Source organism: Ursus arctos, unplaced genomic scaffold, assembly GCF_023065955.2.
Source record: "Ursus arctos isolate Adak ecotype North America unplaced genomic scaffold, UrsArc2.0 scaffold_7, whole genome shotgun sequence".
Taxonomy (NCBI): domain Eukaryota; kingdom Metazoa; phylum Chordata; class Mammalia; order Carnivora; family Ursidae; genus Ursus; species Ursus arctos.
In genome coordinates, this window is record NW_026623089.1 from 18564200 (window position 1) to 18583953 (window position 19754).

The 19754-nt window shown below is 33.4% G+C and overlaps 1 protein-coding gene across 2 annotated transcripts in view; it reads right to left on the reverse strand.

Annotated features, from left to right (window-relative positions):
• SHOC2 (SHOC2 leucine rich repeat scaffold protein) overlaps positions 1 to 19754 on the reverse strand; it is a 91799-nt gene that overhangs the window by 13616 nt on the left and 58429 nt on the right. For both annotated transcript variants that reach the window (XM_026494097.4, XM_026494096.4), the window contains exons 3-4: positions 12444 to 12581; positions 1487 to 1617 (exon numbers count right to left, since the gene is read on the reverse strand). In XM_026494097.4, coding sequence (XP_026349882.1) covers positions 1487 to 1617; positions 12444 to 12581 — 269 coding nt within the window. The remainder of the gene's footprint in view (positions 1 to 1486; positions 1618 to 12443; positions 12582 to 19754) is intronic.

Below are 19754 nucleotides of genomic sequence, written 5' to 3' on the forward strand. Positions count from 1 at the left end.
TGCTAATGAAAGTGGATATAAAAAATAAGTTTTAAATTTTCTCACTTCTTAAAATTTAATATACACCCAGTCTTTATATTTAGCCTTACTGACACTGTAAAAGCAGTCAATTTTACTTAAGCTCACAAATCACATCCTAAAAAAATCCCAACAGGGTCTAATTATTGTGCTAATTACTTTTAGAAAAGGAGATGACATTAAACAATAGAATCCCACCCATTTTTACCATTCTAAATTACCACTAGCAAACAAAGACAAAAATCCAGACAGTCTAGTTGTCAGGGCTAGCTCTATAATCTGCGGATTCTATTCCTTATCCCATTTAAAATGCAAGTGAGATACTGTCATAGCAGTTTTAGTGAACTGGTCCATCCTAGAAACTACAATCCTGAAAAACTGATTTTTGTACTCTGATCAAAAGGTTTTCTAAAAACTCAAACACCCAGAATAACAGAAGCAAAATTAAAAGGTACTTTTTTCTGTATCCCTTAGAAACAAATCAATTAAATACATTTATTTTATAAACAATTGCTATAAGCCTATAGCTTCATATACTCAAGTTGTTCTTTATAAATCATAGTATAGATCTAAAAACATTTGCCCAAAGCACCCTTATTTAATTCAAATACGCACACACACACACAGAAAAACTAGAAATAAAGGGCCACTTATAGAAAACATTTTTAATTATTAGAAAAAAAGACTTTTTGCAAAGTTCAATCAATAAGTCCACAATTCCATTCTTTTATTTGTTAGAATACTACAATAAGACATAAAGCTTGAATAACTATAAGCAAACACACAAGTTGTGGGTATGCTAAAATAATAATATGTAGCCAAAGAATAAAATAAAAGAGTACTACATTCTGCCCAATTAATCTCTAAGCAAAATAAGTGAAAATATTTTTTCATAGAACAAAACCCAAATTAAAAATAATGTGTTATGAAATAACAAATTTGTGACTGGTATATGCTAAATAGGCTTTAATATTATTGTATAAGGAGGGTAATAATTTGGGTCATGGAAGTGTTACAGCTAATATTAACATGATTAATAAATAGTATGTTCTATGTAGCTCATTTTTTTCCTCGATCATCTTCCTATATCACTTTTTTAAATAACTGAACTGGGTGGGATAATTGAGCTTTAAAACCAACCATACAACTTTTCCTTAATAGCTGTTACTGTCAGTTCCAAAATGATGTGAAAAAGATTTACATGATGCTCACATGGGAATGTAGCACACTGATTTCTCACCTTGATTTCTCCCTTCTATATATAAAAAAAAGAAAAAATTAGTATGTTCCTATAATCATGCCTATTCTTTCTTCTTTGGAGTATTTATCTTAGTGTTGGCTAAATGTCCATAGCATACTCATTATTTTTTTTATTAGTATTACGTTATGTTATGCTAGCATACTCATTATTTAAACAATCTTGATAATCAAATTATTCACCCAGCTGTAAAGATTTACCACCTCTCACCTCTGGTAGAGCAGAAATGTTATTGTTTTCTAAATTTAGCTCTTCGAGAGCACTGCATTTTGCCAGTGATCTGGGTATTGCTGACAGTCTGTTGTATCTCAAACCAAGACGACTTAAACTGGACAGGTTTCCTGTGAATACCAAAAAAAAGGAATTTTTAAAATCTGATAAACGTGTTAATTTCTTTTCTGACTTCAAATTACAACTGCTGGTAACACATATTTAGATGGGCCAGGTTTAAATGTCAAATGTAATGTAGCCAGCCTCTAGTTTTAAATTAAACAGTATTATCAGAGTTAAAAATTACAGAAGTAGATGCCTGTGTCATACTTAACTTTTTGGAGACAAATATTTTGATGTCTTTCAACTTTCACCATCTTTCTGAAGTGTGCCCATTTCTTTCTTTTTGCTTTGACCATTTTCCAGAAAGTTGCTGAATAACTTTCTTTCTTAGATTAACACCACTACAATACTTACAGAAAACATTTATTAACTTATGGCGCAAATTAAGCCTTGAAACCCTAGGAGGGCAGTCACTATGCCTCATAATACAATCTAGTTATCATTCATCTGCATCTTTCCCTCTTGCTGAAGAAATCAGTGATTAAAGTTACAAGAAATCACTAAATAGAGCTAAATTTTACTCTTTACCTCTTTAAGACAAAAATTCATCAGTGATAATGAAAATATTCTGATACTTAAATACAGTAAGTATAGCCAACTATAATGCAGAAAAACTCAGCAAACATTTCAATTCCTGTAGGAACTGTAATTGGAACTATTCCAGAGGTATGCTATTCTCATTTACATTACTTTCTTATAATAGCATCTGGAAACTGGGCCAAGAATTTGCTGGTTCTGTTTCAGTAAGATTCTAATAGGCAGAAAACTGAATTCAAAAGCAACAATAAAAACTATCACTTAGCAAAGACAAGTTAATTTTGTGTTTAAAATGCTTTCTAGGGGCGCCTGGGTGGCTCAGTTGTTAAGCGTCTGCCTTCGGCTCAGGGCGTGATCCCAGAGTCCTGGGATCAAGTCCCACATCAGGCTCCTCCGCTGGAAGCCTGCTTCTTCCTCTCCCACTTCCCCTGCTTGTGTTCCCTCTCTCGCTGGCTGTCTCTGTCAAATAAATAAATAAAATCTTTTTAAAAAAATTAAAAAATAAATAAAATGCTTTTCTAAATTAACGAAGGATGCTTCACTGAATCTTTCCAATGACATTCTGGGAAGGTGTGTCAATTGGGGGGGGGCCAGGGAACAAACTGAGGACTGGATGACTTTCCAAAGCCCCAAAGAATTTAGAGATTAGAAATAAGGGCAAGAATATTGTTATCACTGTACCATGACATTGAATATGATACAAATGTTTCTTAAAAGTTGGGTTCGCAGAAAATAAAATTATCTGCTTTGTGATGAAATGTTAATTACAGTCATATTTGCAGGGGCAAAAAAATGGGGACAACCTATTTATTCAAGAATATATGAAGAATTATTTAAACTGGAGACACCATAGTGTCACAGAGAATTTTATGTTATCTATGTGACTCGGGGCAAGTTACTTAACTGAGTCTATTTCCTCATCCATAAAGTGGGGATAACACCAAATACTTGACAGGATTGCTCTAAGGGTTAAATACAATGTGTGTAAGATATGTAGCACAATGACTAATACATATGTTCAAAATATGATTTTATTCTATAGTATATGCCTGTATTCTACTATATTCTATACCTATAAAAATTATGTTACAAAAAATTTTAAGATGGGACTTTATGATGTTAAGTGAAAAAGATAAGAAAAATTATGTACTTTGTATGATCTCAACAATGTAAAACAAAACAAGTAGAAAAGAATGGAAAGAAAACATCAAACCTAACAGTTATCTGCATGGCAGAATAATGGAAGATTAATTTTTTCTATGAACTTGCCTTTTCCTCATTTTCTATAGCTTTGTCATTTAAAAACATTTTGATAAAGAAAAAGTCTGCAATGCTAAAGTCATTTTAATTTTAAAAACTGCAATATCTTTATACCATTCTTTTTTTGAATGAATATTTTACATCATGGAGACATTTTTATACTAGTGTAGAGGTAAGACGTTGGACACTTCACATTGTGAGGCTCATCTTCTCCATAAAGTGTAGATATGAGCTAAATTATGGAAAAAACAAAGCATGGTGGTTTGAATTCTTAAATAGGCACCCTGATTAAAAAAAAAGAGAGATGAAAAAACACCTAAGTAGCGGCAATAAGAGCCATCTGAGAGTAAATAAGCATGGACTTCAGTATAAGATAATGTGAAGAGACTTATCAAAGCTACCACCTAGTTAATGGCAAAACTAGAATCAAACTCAGCTGGCTCCTTCTAACAATCATTCTTCAAGATATTCACTGACCGCACTCCACAGTTAGCTTGCCGCCTCTTGACACAGAAGCGTATGTTCATTCTTACTCCCATGCTGTTTGTCTATACTGTTGTGCTCATGGAAAGCATTTTTATTCCATACTGAGTCCAACACACTTGTTCATGAAGCTTTCCCTGGCCATTCTATCAAGACCTCACTGATCTCCCTGTAAATTGGGACTACGACTGCATATTGTTTTCACTATAAGATGGCATTTAATTATACTTGTTTTTATGCTGTCAGTCATTTCATGGGTTAGTTACCTCCACCCAACAGACTGAAAACCCTTTAAGTACGAAACCTTATATATTTCTATCTCCCCAAAGAATATGTTTCAGTGCTAAGCCCACAGCAGGCATTCATTCATATTTTCCTAATTAACTGCAGATGATAAAGCATTTTACTGTTTGTCCTCCTCTCCATTAGGAACAAAACGTAAAATCTTTTTTTTTTTATTAATAATGATTTTTTATTATATTATGTTAGTCACCATACAGTACATCCCCGGTTTTCGATGTAAGGCTCGATGATTCATTAGTTGTGTATAACACCCAGTGCACCATGCAATATGTGCCCTCCTTACTACCCATCACCGGTCTATCCCATTCCCCCACCCCCCTCCCCTCTGTAGCCCTCAGTTTCAAAACGTAAAATCTTAAAACTACGTAAGATGCTTTTCTTTGACCCATTTTCATTTTAAAACAGAGAGGGAGGGAAGAAATCAGTATTTTATCCTTTGCCTATCCCATGCCCACTGTAGCTACAAGGCCGGTAACAGTGGAATTTTCCTACAAGCAGTGATAATGTCTGATTTTAAAGAACTTCAAAAATCTTCTGGTAAAATTTTAATTTGCTGTATGAAGTTGAAGACAGAAAAGGCAGTTGACCTTAGAGGGGGGAAAAACGGAAGACAGACCATTCCTTTCTCTTCTTCATACCATACTGCTTCCCCTATGGAAGAAGTGTAATAAAATGGCTGAAGCATTTACCAAGGAGTCTCTGAAATCTGCCAGAAGAGTAAAGCACAAAGACCCCATATTCTTGCTCCATCAGCTGACATCCCTCATTCAATCACTGTTTAGAGCACAGCAGTACACAAATACAATATTTAAAACATTTTTTATTCTCATCAAAACCTAAAAGCTTTCTCTAATAACAAAGATTAGTGTAATAAATTCTAAATGCTTATCAAAAGCCCAATAAATAGAACCAGATTCCTGCAATTTCTCTTCTAAAAGCACAGTAACTCTTGAATTTCTTACTTTTAAAATCGGAATAGGTTTCTAGAATTTAAAAATTATAAAATGAAAATAATGTAATGAAACTGTCACATGACTTATCTAGTACCAAAATTAGTGGTTATTTAAACAAAAACAGTACCTCCAACGTTCCTAAACTTTTTCTTTTTCCCTTTTTTTTTTGGTGTGGTAGAAAATGAACTTTAAAAAATGTAATCTATGAGAATATGCTATCCTAATGAGAAACTCACGTGTGCAAAGCTCTTATCACTTTACTGAAAGCATGGCATGTTCAGTCATCCACATTTTGCCAAAATCCATGACTCTCAGCAAAACAAAAGAGGTGAAAAAAAATTAAGGATGAAATATCAAAATTCTTGGGGCGCCTGTGTGGCTCAGTTGTTAAGCGTCTGCCTTCGGCTCAGGGCGTGATCCCAGAGTCCTGGGATCGAGACCCACATCAGGCTCCTTCCCTGGGAGCCCGCTTCTTCCTCCCCCACTCCCCCTGCCTGTGTTCCCTCTCTCGCTGGCTGTCTGTCAAATAAATAAAATCTTTAAAAAAAAAAAAATCAAAATTCTCTAAGTGCGAGAAAAAAACTGGACATCAGAAGTCTGACATTTACTATGATTCACCCCCTGTAGTGATTTCAACTCCAGCCTTTTTCAGTGATTGGTTTTACCACAAACTAAACTGCAATCTAGAAATCAAGCCATGGCTTGCTTTAATGTTGAGCCATTGTGACTAAGAAATAAAATCAATGTTGCTGAGCTGCTGTGTATAAATGTAGGCTGATCACTGCCAATCACTGGCATTTAGCTTTTAAGTGCTTAACTTTGACTGTAAGTTGTTCTGTGCTCTGCTCTGACAGCTTGCTTTCTTATGCTGTCAGATTTTTAAATTATAGCAACATCAAATGGCTATGAATTAAAATTAGATGCTTTCAATTTCAGCAAATATAATCAGCATCTTTAGGTTAATTCAGTAGAACTTTTGAGTAAAACTCTAACTCAAATGATCTTAATCTTATTTTAACAAAGTAGCAAAAAACAAAAACACACACACAAAAACACCCAGTAGAAAAGGCACAGAGTTCTAACAATGAAAATAATGTCAAAGGTACTTTTTTTCCCAAAAACACTGAACCAAAAAACTGAAAGCAAACTGAAAAGCAACCGATATAAAAATTCTTAAACGTCAAAACCCAAAAGAGAACGCCATCACTAAAAAGAAAACTAGTAAAGTTGTTACATGAAGGTACACTGTAATTACCTAAAACCTAATTACTAAAACTCTACTTGTTGATATAACCATAATTACTGCAACATTTCTTCAGAGCCCAGTGCAACAAAAGACCTCTGTGAATTGTTCTGTGCTCCAGCCTTGAAGGCAAGGTCTTGTTGCATATTTTTCTTTATCTCATTTGAGAAGAAACAGAAAATAAAACATTTGTTCCTACTTGAGACCTCTTACCCACCCACCCCCCAGTTTCATAAAATCACCAGAAATCACAGCAGGCTTTATAACATATCAAGTTCATAGTCTGAAACAAAATGCTGTAATGAAGCTTAATATTTTCTTTAGTTCATAACTGATGCTTGAATTAGAAAATATTTACATGGAAGAGAATACAGTTTTATTCAACAGGGTAGATTAATGGTTAAGTCAGAGAAACTATAAATATGTTTTGAAGTACTCTCTCACTTAACTACAACCAGCTGTCCCCTCCCTACTTCCTTCTGCCTCTTCTCCACATCCTGTGAGCTGTCAGTGATCCTAGCACTGCTCAGCCTGGATGTAAATGGCAGTGATTACTGCCAAGGAGTGAGAAACTACTCTAGGAGTGTTCATGTTAAATAAAGAAAGGGGTAAAAACATCCCGGTCTACTTATAAGAAAAAAGAAAAGGCAAGGAAATAAAGTGATTTTTGGAAAACTTGATTGTCAGGTGACAGTTAAAAGATCTCATTTCAATTCTGAGTTTAGAGCAAGTTTCTTTAGTCCAGCGAAAGGAGAGTAGGGCAGCTCCTGCAGGACTTACATCAACTGTGCAGGATAGGTGTGGATTTTTTTTTTTTTAAGTTATACTGTTTAAGAAGTAGAATAGAAAAAAACAGGAAAAGTATCAGGAGAACTATATTCCAGTAAAGTTTACCACTAAATGTTTTGGGTGAATTTCTCTTCTCTGATAAATAAGAGGGAGAATCTCAAAGGTCGATCAATCAAAGACTGTTGCGATATGTAATAGACCAAGGCCCAAATGTTTGAATTTCTCACCAACTCTCAACCTTCTGCTATACAATCAAAATACTGGGGACGAGAGAGATGGAAAAGGCAAAAGAATTTTTAATATACATGATGTATAATAAATGACAGTATTATAAAAATTTCAATAAATATTACTTACTTCACCATTATTTGGATTAACAGCTATATAAATACTCCCATTTGTTGACAACTATCAAAGCATGTAAAAATAAAATATTTATAAGTTTCTTATTGTTAATGTTTCAGTTCTCATTGATTTCCAATACATACTTGTAATCTGATCATGAAGAATGTCTAGAAGCAAGGCACTTACGTTATTCTGAGATAACATCTTAACCACAACAGATTAAAAATGAAGTCAAATGTTTTCATATTAATAAACATGCTTAAAATACAGTAATTCTGACAGAGGAGAGATATATAAAACTAAGAAAGCCAGGAGAAAGAAGGATACATGGAGAAGTCACCTTTAGTCAGAGGAAGTGAATCCAAAAGACTGTGACCCCAGACCTAGTAAATGGAAGATTTTTATCATCTACCACCACCTATACTTCCTTGTTTGCCAGGGTACAATACAAGTATGTATTGTACTCTAATTTGAAGTACGTATTGTACTCTAATTTTATCCCCCTTTCACTGTTATTTGACATAACACAGATACAGACACATGCATAAAATATTAAACAAAATACTGATGGACTACTTGAGAGAAAGAACAGTGCTGACTGACGACCATGCCCTATAGATACCCACTTGATCAGCTGAAAGGTTAGAGGAAATTATGTGGGTATTTAGGAGAAAGAGTCCTAAGCAGAGACCAAGAAGTATAAAGGCCCTGAGACTAGGACTTGCCTGATATGCTTAAGGAGCAATAAAGTGCTTAGTATCTATAATATCCTAAGAAATACAGAGTGACTAAGCATTGGTGAGAGGGATAAGAATATTAACTTTATAATATTTCAAACATCTTTTAATTTTGGTTCCCATCTGATTTGCAGTAAACAACCTTTATTTTTCTTTCTAAAACTGAGCAACTGTGCTTTTATGTGCTTTTTAAATGTCATATAAGAAAAGATTATGCATTATTCTTTTCTCCTTTACTGTTGCAAATAGTTGGTTATTCAAAATAAGCAAACTTAGACATATCTTGCAATGTAAGAACATACAACACAAAGTATGTCTATTTAATTCATGAAAAGTATATAAACTATATAAAACTATCAAAAATTAAGCCTATATGTTTATTGGCTCGGAGTATCCCAGGGAAGTGTACTCTGAAAAATCAACACTGAGAAATATAATAGAGTTCTTGCATTTCAGAAATAAAGGAAAGTACTCTGGGTGACCAGGCAAAAAGATTGTCACTTACAATGGGAAAAAATTAGACTGGCCTCATACTTCTGGTATATTCAATGCCAGAAGATAGTACAACTATCTTTTAGTTCTACTAAGACATTCAAGGAAACAAAGCTGGATCCAATGATTTTTATATCCATCCAAACTGTTCAAGTATAAAGGTTACAAACACTTTATAACTAGGGAACTATTATTTATGAACCATTTCTGAGAAAACTACTGTAAGATTGACTTGAGCCAACCAAGAGATGACTGGGGCAACTATGACAACAAAGACTGTTGATGAACATTAAGATGAAAAACAACTGGAGAGCAGCATAACAAGATATACCATAAATGTCACATGTCCTGACAGTGTATTTGACAAAAATTAGGAGAAAAAAATACACAAAAAAGGACAGGTAGTAGAATAAATTCAGATTGCCTCATCTATGTCACTCTACTCAACAAAAGAAAAATTAGAAAGTATTTTGAACAAAAGAAAAAGGAAAACAATGTATCGGGAATTGTGGAATGCTACTAAAGCAGTACCTAAGGGGAAATTTATAGCACTAAATGCACATATGAAATGAAATCTTCAATGTAAGAACATACAACACAAACTAAATATGTCAACATGTAACTCAAGAAAACTCAAGAAAAAACAAAAAACTCAGATTAATGACCTCAAGTTTCCACCACAAGAAATCAGAATAAAAAAACAAATAAAAGGAAATAATAAAGGTCAAAGTGGAAATCAATGAAATAAAAGAGAAATACAGAAAATGAGTAAAACTTAGAGATAATCAATAAAATTGATACAATTCTAACCAGATAGGAAAAAAAGAGAGAAGATCTAAGTTACAGCTAAGTTATTGATATCAGGAATGAGACAAGTGACATTATGATAAATTTTATAGATATCAAAATAATAAGGGAATATTATAAACAATTTTATGCCTATTAAATGTGACAAATGAAATGGACCCATTCCTTGAGAGACATAAATGATTAAGTTTGCTCAAGAATAAAGTGAGGGTTGCCAGGGTGGCACAGTCGGTTAAGCCTCCAACTCTTGGTTTCAGCTCAGGTCGTGATCTAAGGGTCGTGAGATAGTGCAGAGTCTACTTAAGACTCTCTCTCTCTCCCCCTTCTCTATCCCCCCTTCCCTCTCTCTAAAATAAATAAATCTTTAAAAAAATAAAATAGTGACAATCTAAATAGCTGTGTATCTATTAAAGAAATTGAAAAAAATTTTTAAAGATTTATTTATTTTAGGGAGATCACACAGGGAAAGGAGCAGAGAGAGAATCCTCAAGCAGACTTCCCACTGACACAGGGTTTGATCCCAGGACCCTGAGATCATGACCTGCTGCGAAATCCAGTCCGCTGCCCAACTGAGTAAGCCACCCAGGCGCCCCAAAATTGAAACTGTTTTTAAAAGCATTCCTATAAAGAAAAATCCTGGCCCTGGTGGCTTCACTGATGAATCTTACCACAAATTAAAGGAAGAAATAATGCCAATTTTATACAAACTATTCCCCAAACTGAAGAGTAGGGAACAATTTCCTACTTATTATATGTGGCCAGCATTACCCTGCAACTGAAACTAGACCAAGAACAGGTTTTATAACATTATATGTCACTGTATGGTGTATTCAAAGCAATTAAGTAAATCTTAATTTTTAAAACTTCTACCAGAATGTATCTTTTCCCATTATGTCTTCTTGGTAAGCAATGTCAATCATACTATCTGGGTTTTTGTCAAGTTCAGGGAAAGATTATAAAATTATATTTTATTTAATTTATTCATTTTATTACCTCTATTCTCTTTCTAGAACTTCTAGACTTTTCTCTCATGATTCTTCATCACTTATTTTGTATCCTTCTGTCTTTTTGTTCTAGATTCTAATGGGCTTCTTCCACTTATCCTACAAATCGCTATTTTGGTCTTTGGATGTCATTATATTACACAGTATTTCCCATTAAATTAAACTTTATATGGCAAAGATATTTCTAAGGAATGTATTCTTTATTTCTTTTTTGCACCAGTCTGATCACATTTTATAAACGTGTATGTATATAAAGATATGTAATACATATCTTTTCTATGCTATTTTTCTTCTAGGGTCACTTTTCTCTGCTCATCCTGGCTATTTCAATAGATTTAAAGATAGAAAAGCAAGAAATAATTGTGTTCAGTCTCTACTGATCCAGAAATCAGATTCTTTTATTTACACAGGAAATTCAGTAAAATTCTTAAGAATATAGTGGAATAATTCACTATATGATGTACACCATCTTGCCTTTCAGAAATAAATCTAATGCAGTTAACTAGTTAACTAGAATACTTAGTCTGTTGCCACTACAAATAGTAATGTGATATAAAGAATTGTGGGCCAACAATCAAGAAGATATAGGTTCTAATGGCTAGCTATTATATCTTAAAGAAGTCTCAGATTAGTTGTCCTGTAACCTAAAACAGTTTATTGTAACTTATTAAAAAATTCCTTAACAATTGCTTCTGTTTCAAGTAATGGCAAACTAGCTAATTCAGACAAACCCTCCCACCGAAAACAGTTAAACACACTTCCAAACAAAAATCAGAGAGCTAACAAGATAATGACTGATTACAAGGCCAGAAACCAACTGGAAACCCAAGAAATAAGCAAAATAATGGAGAAAATTTTGTCCTAAGAGTGCTTCTCCTAACTGGAAGACGCAGCTGCTAAGGCATGTTTCTGCCAAGAGTTAAAATCTCCAACCAGCCAAGGGGTGGGGGGAGTCCAGAAATCAGTATCAACTGGGATACTACAGGGCTGCACCCTAGCACTAAGGGTAAACCAGAGGTAAAACAGCCCTTCAATCAGTCTACAGACTATCCTTCTGCGGGACCAGAAAAATTTCAAACCTTAGAACACAGATGAACTCAAGTGGTCCCTTAGGTACCTGACAGAAACAAATGAAAATCCTTCTGGAAAAAGATATCACCATCATAGGCCCCTTATGATATAGTAATAGAACCTCATGAATATTCATTACTGAAATTACAAAAATTAAATACAGGTGTAATTTTCCTAAATAAACATTACAGTATCCTTATAACACACCAGTAACTAAAAAGGTGTCCAACTTTTAAAAATTTCCTTTACTGTTTGTATACATTTATGGACATTTAAAAAGATAAATAAGATTGTGTAAATATAGAATATATCACAATAAGCACACTTCAACTTTTTGAGTCTGGCTAAGTCTTTGAAACACATTTTGTACTTCAAGACATCTCTTCTCTTAGTCCCTTCAACAGTAGAGATGAACAAGCTTTGAGCTATATTGCCCATGTGTTAAAGACTAAACAGCAGTGGTTTTATTTTTCAGTTTGTTTACTTTAGCAAAGAAGGGACCACACCCTATATAATAGAATGCAACATTCCAAAATGAGCAAAAACAGAAAATGCACCCATTCTGCAAATTAAGCAGAGTTACAATAAAATATATACTAAATATTCAATATTCCACTTTGTCTTCTTTATAATCCGATTGAACTCATTTCCTAAAACCTAATTATTCTCTTCACAAAGAAATGGAAATAAAAAGTTTTACTACTTTGACAATAGTGAATTTTAATCTTTTATCTTTTGTTATAGAAATGGATCAAAAAAAGTCTTTTTAATGTCCAAGTAGCTATAAATGACTATTAATATCATCCATACCTATAGTATCTGGGAGGTCTAGCAGTTCATTGTGCTGCAAGTCAAGGTTGGTTATCTGTGTGCAGTTTCCAATCTCCTTTGGGAGGTGTTCAAGTTGATTGTGAGCTACATCCAGCGTAATGAGGTTACATAATTCACCTGTAAAATTGACCAACATAAAAATTTAATAAGAATTATTAAAGAATATATTAAGTAATACCGAAAGAAAGAAAAAAACACCTTCATTCTCTATATCATAATTATATCTTTCTGGAAAATATAAAAGTCAAACACAAGATCTGACTACCAATATAAATGACCGCCTAATATTATATATATGTAGTTTAAAGTAACCAATTCAACCCCATTTATGTTTATATATTGCATAAGTAGAGCTCACTAATTTTTTAACCAAATTCAACACGATAATATCAGATTCATCTTCCAATCTGACGGTCATCTTCTACCTCAAAAGTATATATAATCTCAAATAGGCATATGTTCTGATGTTATGTAAATATACAAAGTGAGATTTATAAATCAAAACTGCTTCTAGATTTTAATAGTACTCCACAAGGACAGAAAATAAGGTTTATTTCTCCTCATTCTAGTTGAAAGAGCTGTACTGGCAATTTAGATGATTCTTAGTGTTATTTTGCAACATTCTTCATTGCAGAATTCTTTATTTGAACATACAGTTCAAAAACTTTATAATTTGTAACAGCTACATTGGTTCTCTCATGACTTCCCTTTTTTTCTAAAGGCATTAATTATAAATACTGAATAAGTAAGATGAGCAAATAAAGTACATGAAACTGAAAAATGAGTCTAGGGCACATTATTAAGCCATATTATTATAAACACAGGCAACAAAGAGAAAATAGGTAAACTGAATTTCATCAAAATTAAAAACAATGTGCATCAAAGGACACTATCAAAAGAGTGAAAAGGCAACCCACAGAATAGGAGAGAATATTTGCAAATCCTGTATCTACTAAAGGATTAATATCCAAAACAAAAGGACATTTACAACTCAACAACAAGTCCCAAATTTATAAATGGTTAAAGAACTTTAATTGACATTTCTCCAAAAAATATACAAATGGCCAATAAATAGATGAAAAGATGCACGACATCACTAATCATTAGAAAAATCAAATCAAAACCACAATGAGATACCACTTCACACCCACTAGAATGGCTATATAATAAAAAAACAGAAAATAACAAATGTTGGCAAGGAGGCGGAGAAACTGGACCCTTGTACTTTACCACCCAGGTTCTTAGGATAAAGACAGAAGAAAAATCTCCTCCTGTTTTCCCCTAGGCATTGCATATTCAAACTGCGGAAAATCAAAGGCAAAGGGAAAATTTTTGGAAGAAGCTAGATGATAAAAGCACTTTACTTTTGGAGAACCAAGGATGAAAACCATATTATTTAGATTTCTCTTTAGAAAACCATGTAAGCAAAAAGAGAATCAATGAAATATTTAAAGTCTTGAAAGAAAAAAAACCCCACCAACCTAAAATTCTGTATCCAATGAAATTATCCTTCAAAGTAAAAGAAAAATAAAGATTGTCTCAGACAAACAAAAATTGAGGGAGTCTGTCACCAGTAGACCTGTCTTACAAGAATACTAAAAGAAGTTCTTCAAAAAAAGGGAGAATGATACAGATTAGAAACTTGCATCTATATAAAAGAAGAGCATTGGAGAAGAAATAAAGATAAAATATTTTCTTACTCTTAATTGACCTAACAGATACTGGTTTGTTCAAAGTATTAATAGCAACAATGTATTAGATGATTATAGATTAAGGATAAATGAAATGAATGACAGCAAAGTTATAAGAGACAATAGGGAAGAATTGGGAATATTCTGTTATAAGGTAACCACACTACCCACGAAGTGGTATAGCATTATTTGAAAGCGGACTTATAATTAGGTGTAAATGCACACCGTAAATTCCAGGAAGACCACACACACATACAAACAAAATTAAAAGAAGTATAAATCATACGCTAAGAAGAGAGAAAATGGAATAATATAAAATGCTCAATTAAAACCAGATAAAGGCAAAAAAATTATGAAAGACAAAAAGAAAGAACAAGTTCAGCTAATAGAAAACAGTTACAAATATAATTGATATTAATTCAACTAAATCAGTAAACACTGTTAATGTTAATAATTTAAATGCACCAAATAAAAGACAAGAGACTGTCAGAGAAGAAAGAAAGAAAAAAAAAAGGATCCAACTGCATGTTGTTTTCAAAAAACTCACTTTAAATTACATAATGGTAAATGGAACAATCTTTAAAGTTTGTATACCTGCTTATCTCCTCTGTATCTAGTACAGTGCTTAGTACGCAGCATCATGTTAACTTAAAGAATAAATGAAGATAACTGGGGAAGATAAAATTTGGATTCTAATGCTCTTCAAGCCAGAGGTAATAAAACATTTTTTGAATCTGCCATCATCTTTTCTAATAATACTTGAAACTGTTTTAGTTGCAATGAAAATAACTTCCACTACTCTAAAAGATACACAAGTCCAAAAGTGTACAGAGTCGAGGCAAGTAAATAAAACAAGCTGGAAGAAGACTATGACTAACGTTAGCCCATTTGGAATAGCTAGGATTCATATTGCAGGACTTTTCAACTTCAGTACTACGACATTTTGGACTGGATAATTCTTTGATATATGAGGCTATCCTGGGCATAAGCAGCACCCCTAGCCTTTACCCTTTAGATGCCAATAGCACCTCCCTAAGTTATAACAATCAAAACTGTCTCTAGACATTAACAAATGTCCTTTGTCGTAACACTGCCAAAATTGCCCTCAGTTGAGAATCACTGCTACATTGGAACAAGAAAGTTCAATACTACCATTTTTCAAACGAAGTTAGAAATCTAGATTTTCAAATAAAACCTCCTAATGCTTAAATGCTAACAACTAATTCTTAGGTTAAAACAGAACAAAACACATTTGTGGGCTTTTTTCAGTATTCAGGATGCCAGTTTGATACATCTGAACATAAAAACAAATTAGTTACTAACATTTTAGGAGAGAAATTTGCATATGACTAATATTAAAACTAAAAAGTTTTTAAAAAGCAGACTATAATCACCTAGACTCAATTAATTAAGTTAAACCTTTTTGATTTGTGTAAATCACCACATGGAAACCAGATTATTTTAAACATATATTCTCTCCAGGAAGTTATCCTCCAGCAATACAACTCTCTGCAAAGTCAGGAAATCATGGTAATACTGACACATTCAGAAGAGTGTCACCTAATAACACTAATACTTCTTTCTCACAATCTAGTAATCCCTAAATATTTTGAAAATGCTTAAAACTCAGGAAATGTGATTTAATTTTTTTTAACAACACACACACAAAAAAACCCATGATTTTAAAATCTGGCCTGTTAGTCCCTGAAATATAGTACGCTCACAACTAAATTATATATATATATTATTGGGAGTTAAATCTGAAAATTATTTTAGACTTTCCCCAAAATCCATGTATAAATTTTAAGCCCCATGAAGAACATTTTCAGAACTTTAAATTTTGTTCAGTCCAAAGAAAAAGTCTAATAAACTTCAGGGAAGTTTATCATTTACACATAGTTTCCATGAAAATCTAAAATATTTTCAAAACTAATCCAAAACTTCCTATTTAATGCAATTAACAAAACATTTTTAGTGTTGGAGGTAGGAGGAGTTTAAAATCTCTCTTCTTTAGAGTAACACTCGTAACTGCCCAAGCTCCTCTTGTTCATATTATAATAATTAGAAACATTTGCAAATTGTGAATATACGACAAATTCTAGACACTGTGCCAGGATAAGAGCCTAAGTTATAATCTGTAAGATATTTACATATTAAATATCTAAGCAGTTCATGAAATACTTATACACCATTTGCTATTTCTATACTCTGTCTAGCTACATAGTACTTTTAAACATGTTTCACCACATATGATTCAAATACGATTAAAAAAATATATATAAATCCAACCCAGATGATTCTCAAGGACAGTAACCAAGGTGTTAAAACTGACTTGCCTCTGACTGGGTTTAAGAGTGGTTTTTATTTCCTACTTTATACATTTGTATTTTATGATTTTTCATTTTTGTACATTTTTTAATTCAACGAGAAAAAAGGGAGATTCAAAGAGGTAAACAGTCTCTTCTACATTGTTCATGAAAGAGCATTTTCTGACCCATAATAGAAGTTTCCTGTCTGTGGAGCAGATGTATCTTTTAGGGAAAACGAATGCATCATGCTATCATATTGGTAACATCAGCCATTAATATTACACATCTTATGACTCATATTCCACACTAAGCCATCTTTTGATTTTAAATTTGACTTCCCACACACTTGCCTACAGAGAGAACATGGACTTCATTCATTTATACATTCTGCAAATGTTTACTAAACACCTACCATGTGCTAGACACTATTCTAGGGGACAAGGATACAGTAAGAGAAAAAAAAAAAGATAAAATGCTTGCCTTCATAGAACTTATATTTTAATAAGGAAAAAACAAATTAACATATAATCAAGGTGAGGAAGTATTAAGAGCTATAAAAGAAAATAAAGCAAGATAAAAGTAAAAGAGTGTGATGAGGGAAGGAGATTGGAGGTGTTGATAATAAGTAAAAGGGAAAAATGCTGATGAAGCAGCATTTGCAAACAGACCTGTGCTTCAGGATTCTCTCTTCCTTTCCCTCTGACGCTCCCCTCACTCACACGTGCCCTCTCTCTCTCTCTCATTCTCTCTCTGGAATAAATAAATCTTAAAAAAAAAAAAAGAAAAGAAAAGAAAAGAAAAGAAAAGAAAAGAAAAGAGACCTAAATAATGGGAGAGGGAAGAAACGATGAGAATTCTGGGGGAAGAATGTTCCAGGCTGAGTGAAGAGCAAGCACAAAGACTATGAGGCAAGAGAGCAGTTCAAAATACAACAGAAAACCAATGTGGCTAAAATCATGATTAAGGGATCAGGTGGTAGGAGAAAAAATAGCCCTAGGTCAGATTCACCTATAGTATTGCAAGCTAAGGTAAAGAGTTCAGCTTTGACTAAGAAAGGAGTGGTAATTGTAATAACAGTGTTTTTTATTATTGTTTTTATAGCAGTTTTAGGTTTACAGGAAAACTGCACAGAAAGTACGGAGTTCCCATAGATGCTCTTCCCTGCACACAGTTTCCCCTATTAACATCTTCCATTAAGTGGTACATTGTTACAGTTGATAAATCAACACTGATACATTAATACTATTAGCTGAAAATTCATATTTTACATTAGCATTCACTCTTTGTGTTGTCTAGTTCCATGGGCCTTGATAAATATATAATATTGTGTACGCATCATTACAGGCATCATACAGAATAGTTTTAAGGAGGGGCGCCTGGGTGGCTTAGTCAGTTAAGCATCCAACTCTTGGTTTCAGTTCAGGTTATGATCTCATGGCTGCAGGATCAAGAACCCCATCAGGCTTTGTGCTCAGTGGAGTCTGGTTCAGATTTTCCCTCCCTCTCCCCCACTCTTTCTGTCAAATAAATAAAATCTTAAAAAAAAAGAAAGAATAGTTTAATTACCCTAAAAATCCCATGCTTCACCTACACATTCACCCCTCTTCCCCTGTCTCAGGGCCCCTAGCAACCACTGATCTTTTACTTTTGCCTTTGCCAGAATCATGTAAGATGTAGTAGCATTGTTCAGATTGGCTTCCTTCATTCAGCAATATGCATTTAAGGTTCCTCTATGTCATTCTGTGGCTAGATAGTTCGTTTATCACCGAACAATACTTCATTGTGTTGTGCCACAGTTTGTTTATCCATTCATTTATTGAATGACATCTTGGTTGCTTCCAATTTTTAACAATTATGAATAAAACTGCTAAAAACATTTTGTGTTCAGTTTTTTGTATGGACATAAGTTTTCAATTCACTTGGGTAAATAAGTAGGAGCATGATTGACGGATTGTAATGGTAAGACTATGTTTAGCTTTGAAAGAATTTGCCAACTGTCTTCCAAGTGTCTGTACCATTGTGCATTCTCACCAGTGACGAGTAAGAGTTTGCATCTATATTTGGTGTTGTCAGTGTTTCGGATTTTAGCCATTCTAACAGGTATGTAGCAATGGTGGTTATATTTTGAAAGTATAGCTTTACGGGATATAAGGGAACCTTTTGGAAAAGCAATAATAATGTGATAATGTTTGCCCTCAAAAAACAAAATCTATCCTGAAAAACTAAGATCTACATAAAAATATATAAGTAGAATGTTGTAAACATAAAGTAGGAGGTATATAGGGGAACCTGGGTGGCTCTTCAGTTAAGCATCTGACTCTTGATCTCAGCTCAGGTCTTGATCTCAAGGTCATGAGTTTGTGGAGCCTATCTAAAAAAAAAAGTAGGAGGTATATACACATACACAAAGTGATGGGTAGGGGACATCTGGCTGGCTCAGTCACTGGAGCATGCAACTCTTGATCTCAGGGCTGTGGGTTCAAGTCCCACGTTGGATGTACAGATTACTTAAAAATAAAAATCTTTAAAAAAAAAAAAAGTGATGGGTAAATGGAGAAGCAAGATTCTGGCTGGGTGGATTGGGAAAAGCCAGATTTTAAAAGATGGTCAGAAACTACACAGATACTTTAAAAAGAAGAAGAAGAAGCGATGTAAGGAAATTAGGCAAAAAAATCATGGGTTCCAATTCTTTTGTTAGGGATATATTCAACAGAAATGAGTCCATATAGCACTATTTGTATCTGCCCCAAATTACAAAGTACCAAGCAACAGAACGGATAAATAAATTGTGGCATATTCACACTATGAGATATTATGCAATAATAAGAATAAGCAATCTCTAACTACATACACTAATTATGATGAATAATGCCAAGAGGAAGAACTCAAACACAAAAACATACATAGATTATGGTTCCATTTATATAAAAACAAGGAAAATTAATATTTGTTCATAGAAGTCAGTATACTAAGTTTACTCTTGATGGGAAGAGTGACTCAAAGAAGGGTCTCCTGGGTGGTATTGATGTTCTATTTTCTCATTTGGATACTGATATTATACAGTTGGCAAACATTCTTCGTTGTACATTTATGATCAATAAAAAGTTTTAAAAAAATGTCTCTGGTCCATGCTCCTGCTTTGGACATGCCTCAAACTGAACCATGGCATAAAAACAGAAAAAGTCATTTCTTAAATTTGTGTTAGATGCATAATCTTCAACATAGTTTAGTAAAATGTGTTTTTTTCCTCTATGGAAGTTCTCTAAAGTCTAAATTAATTCCATTTTGAA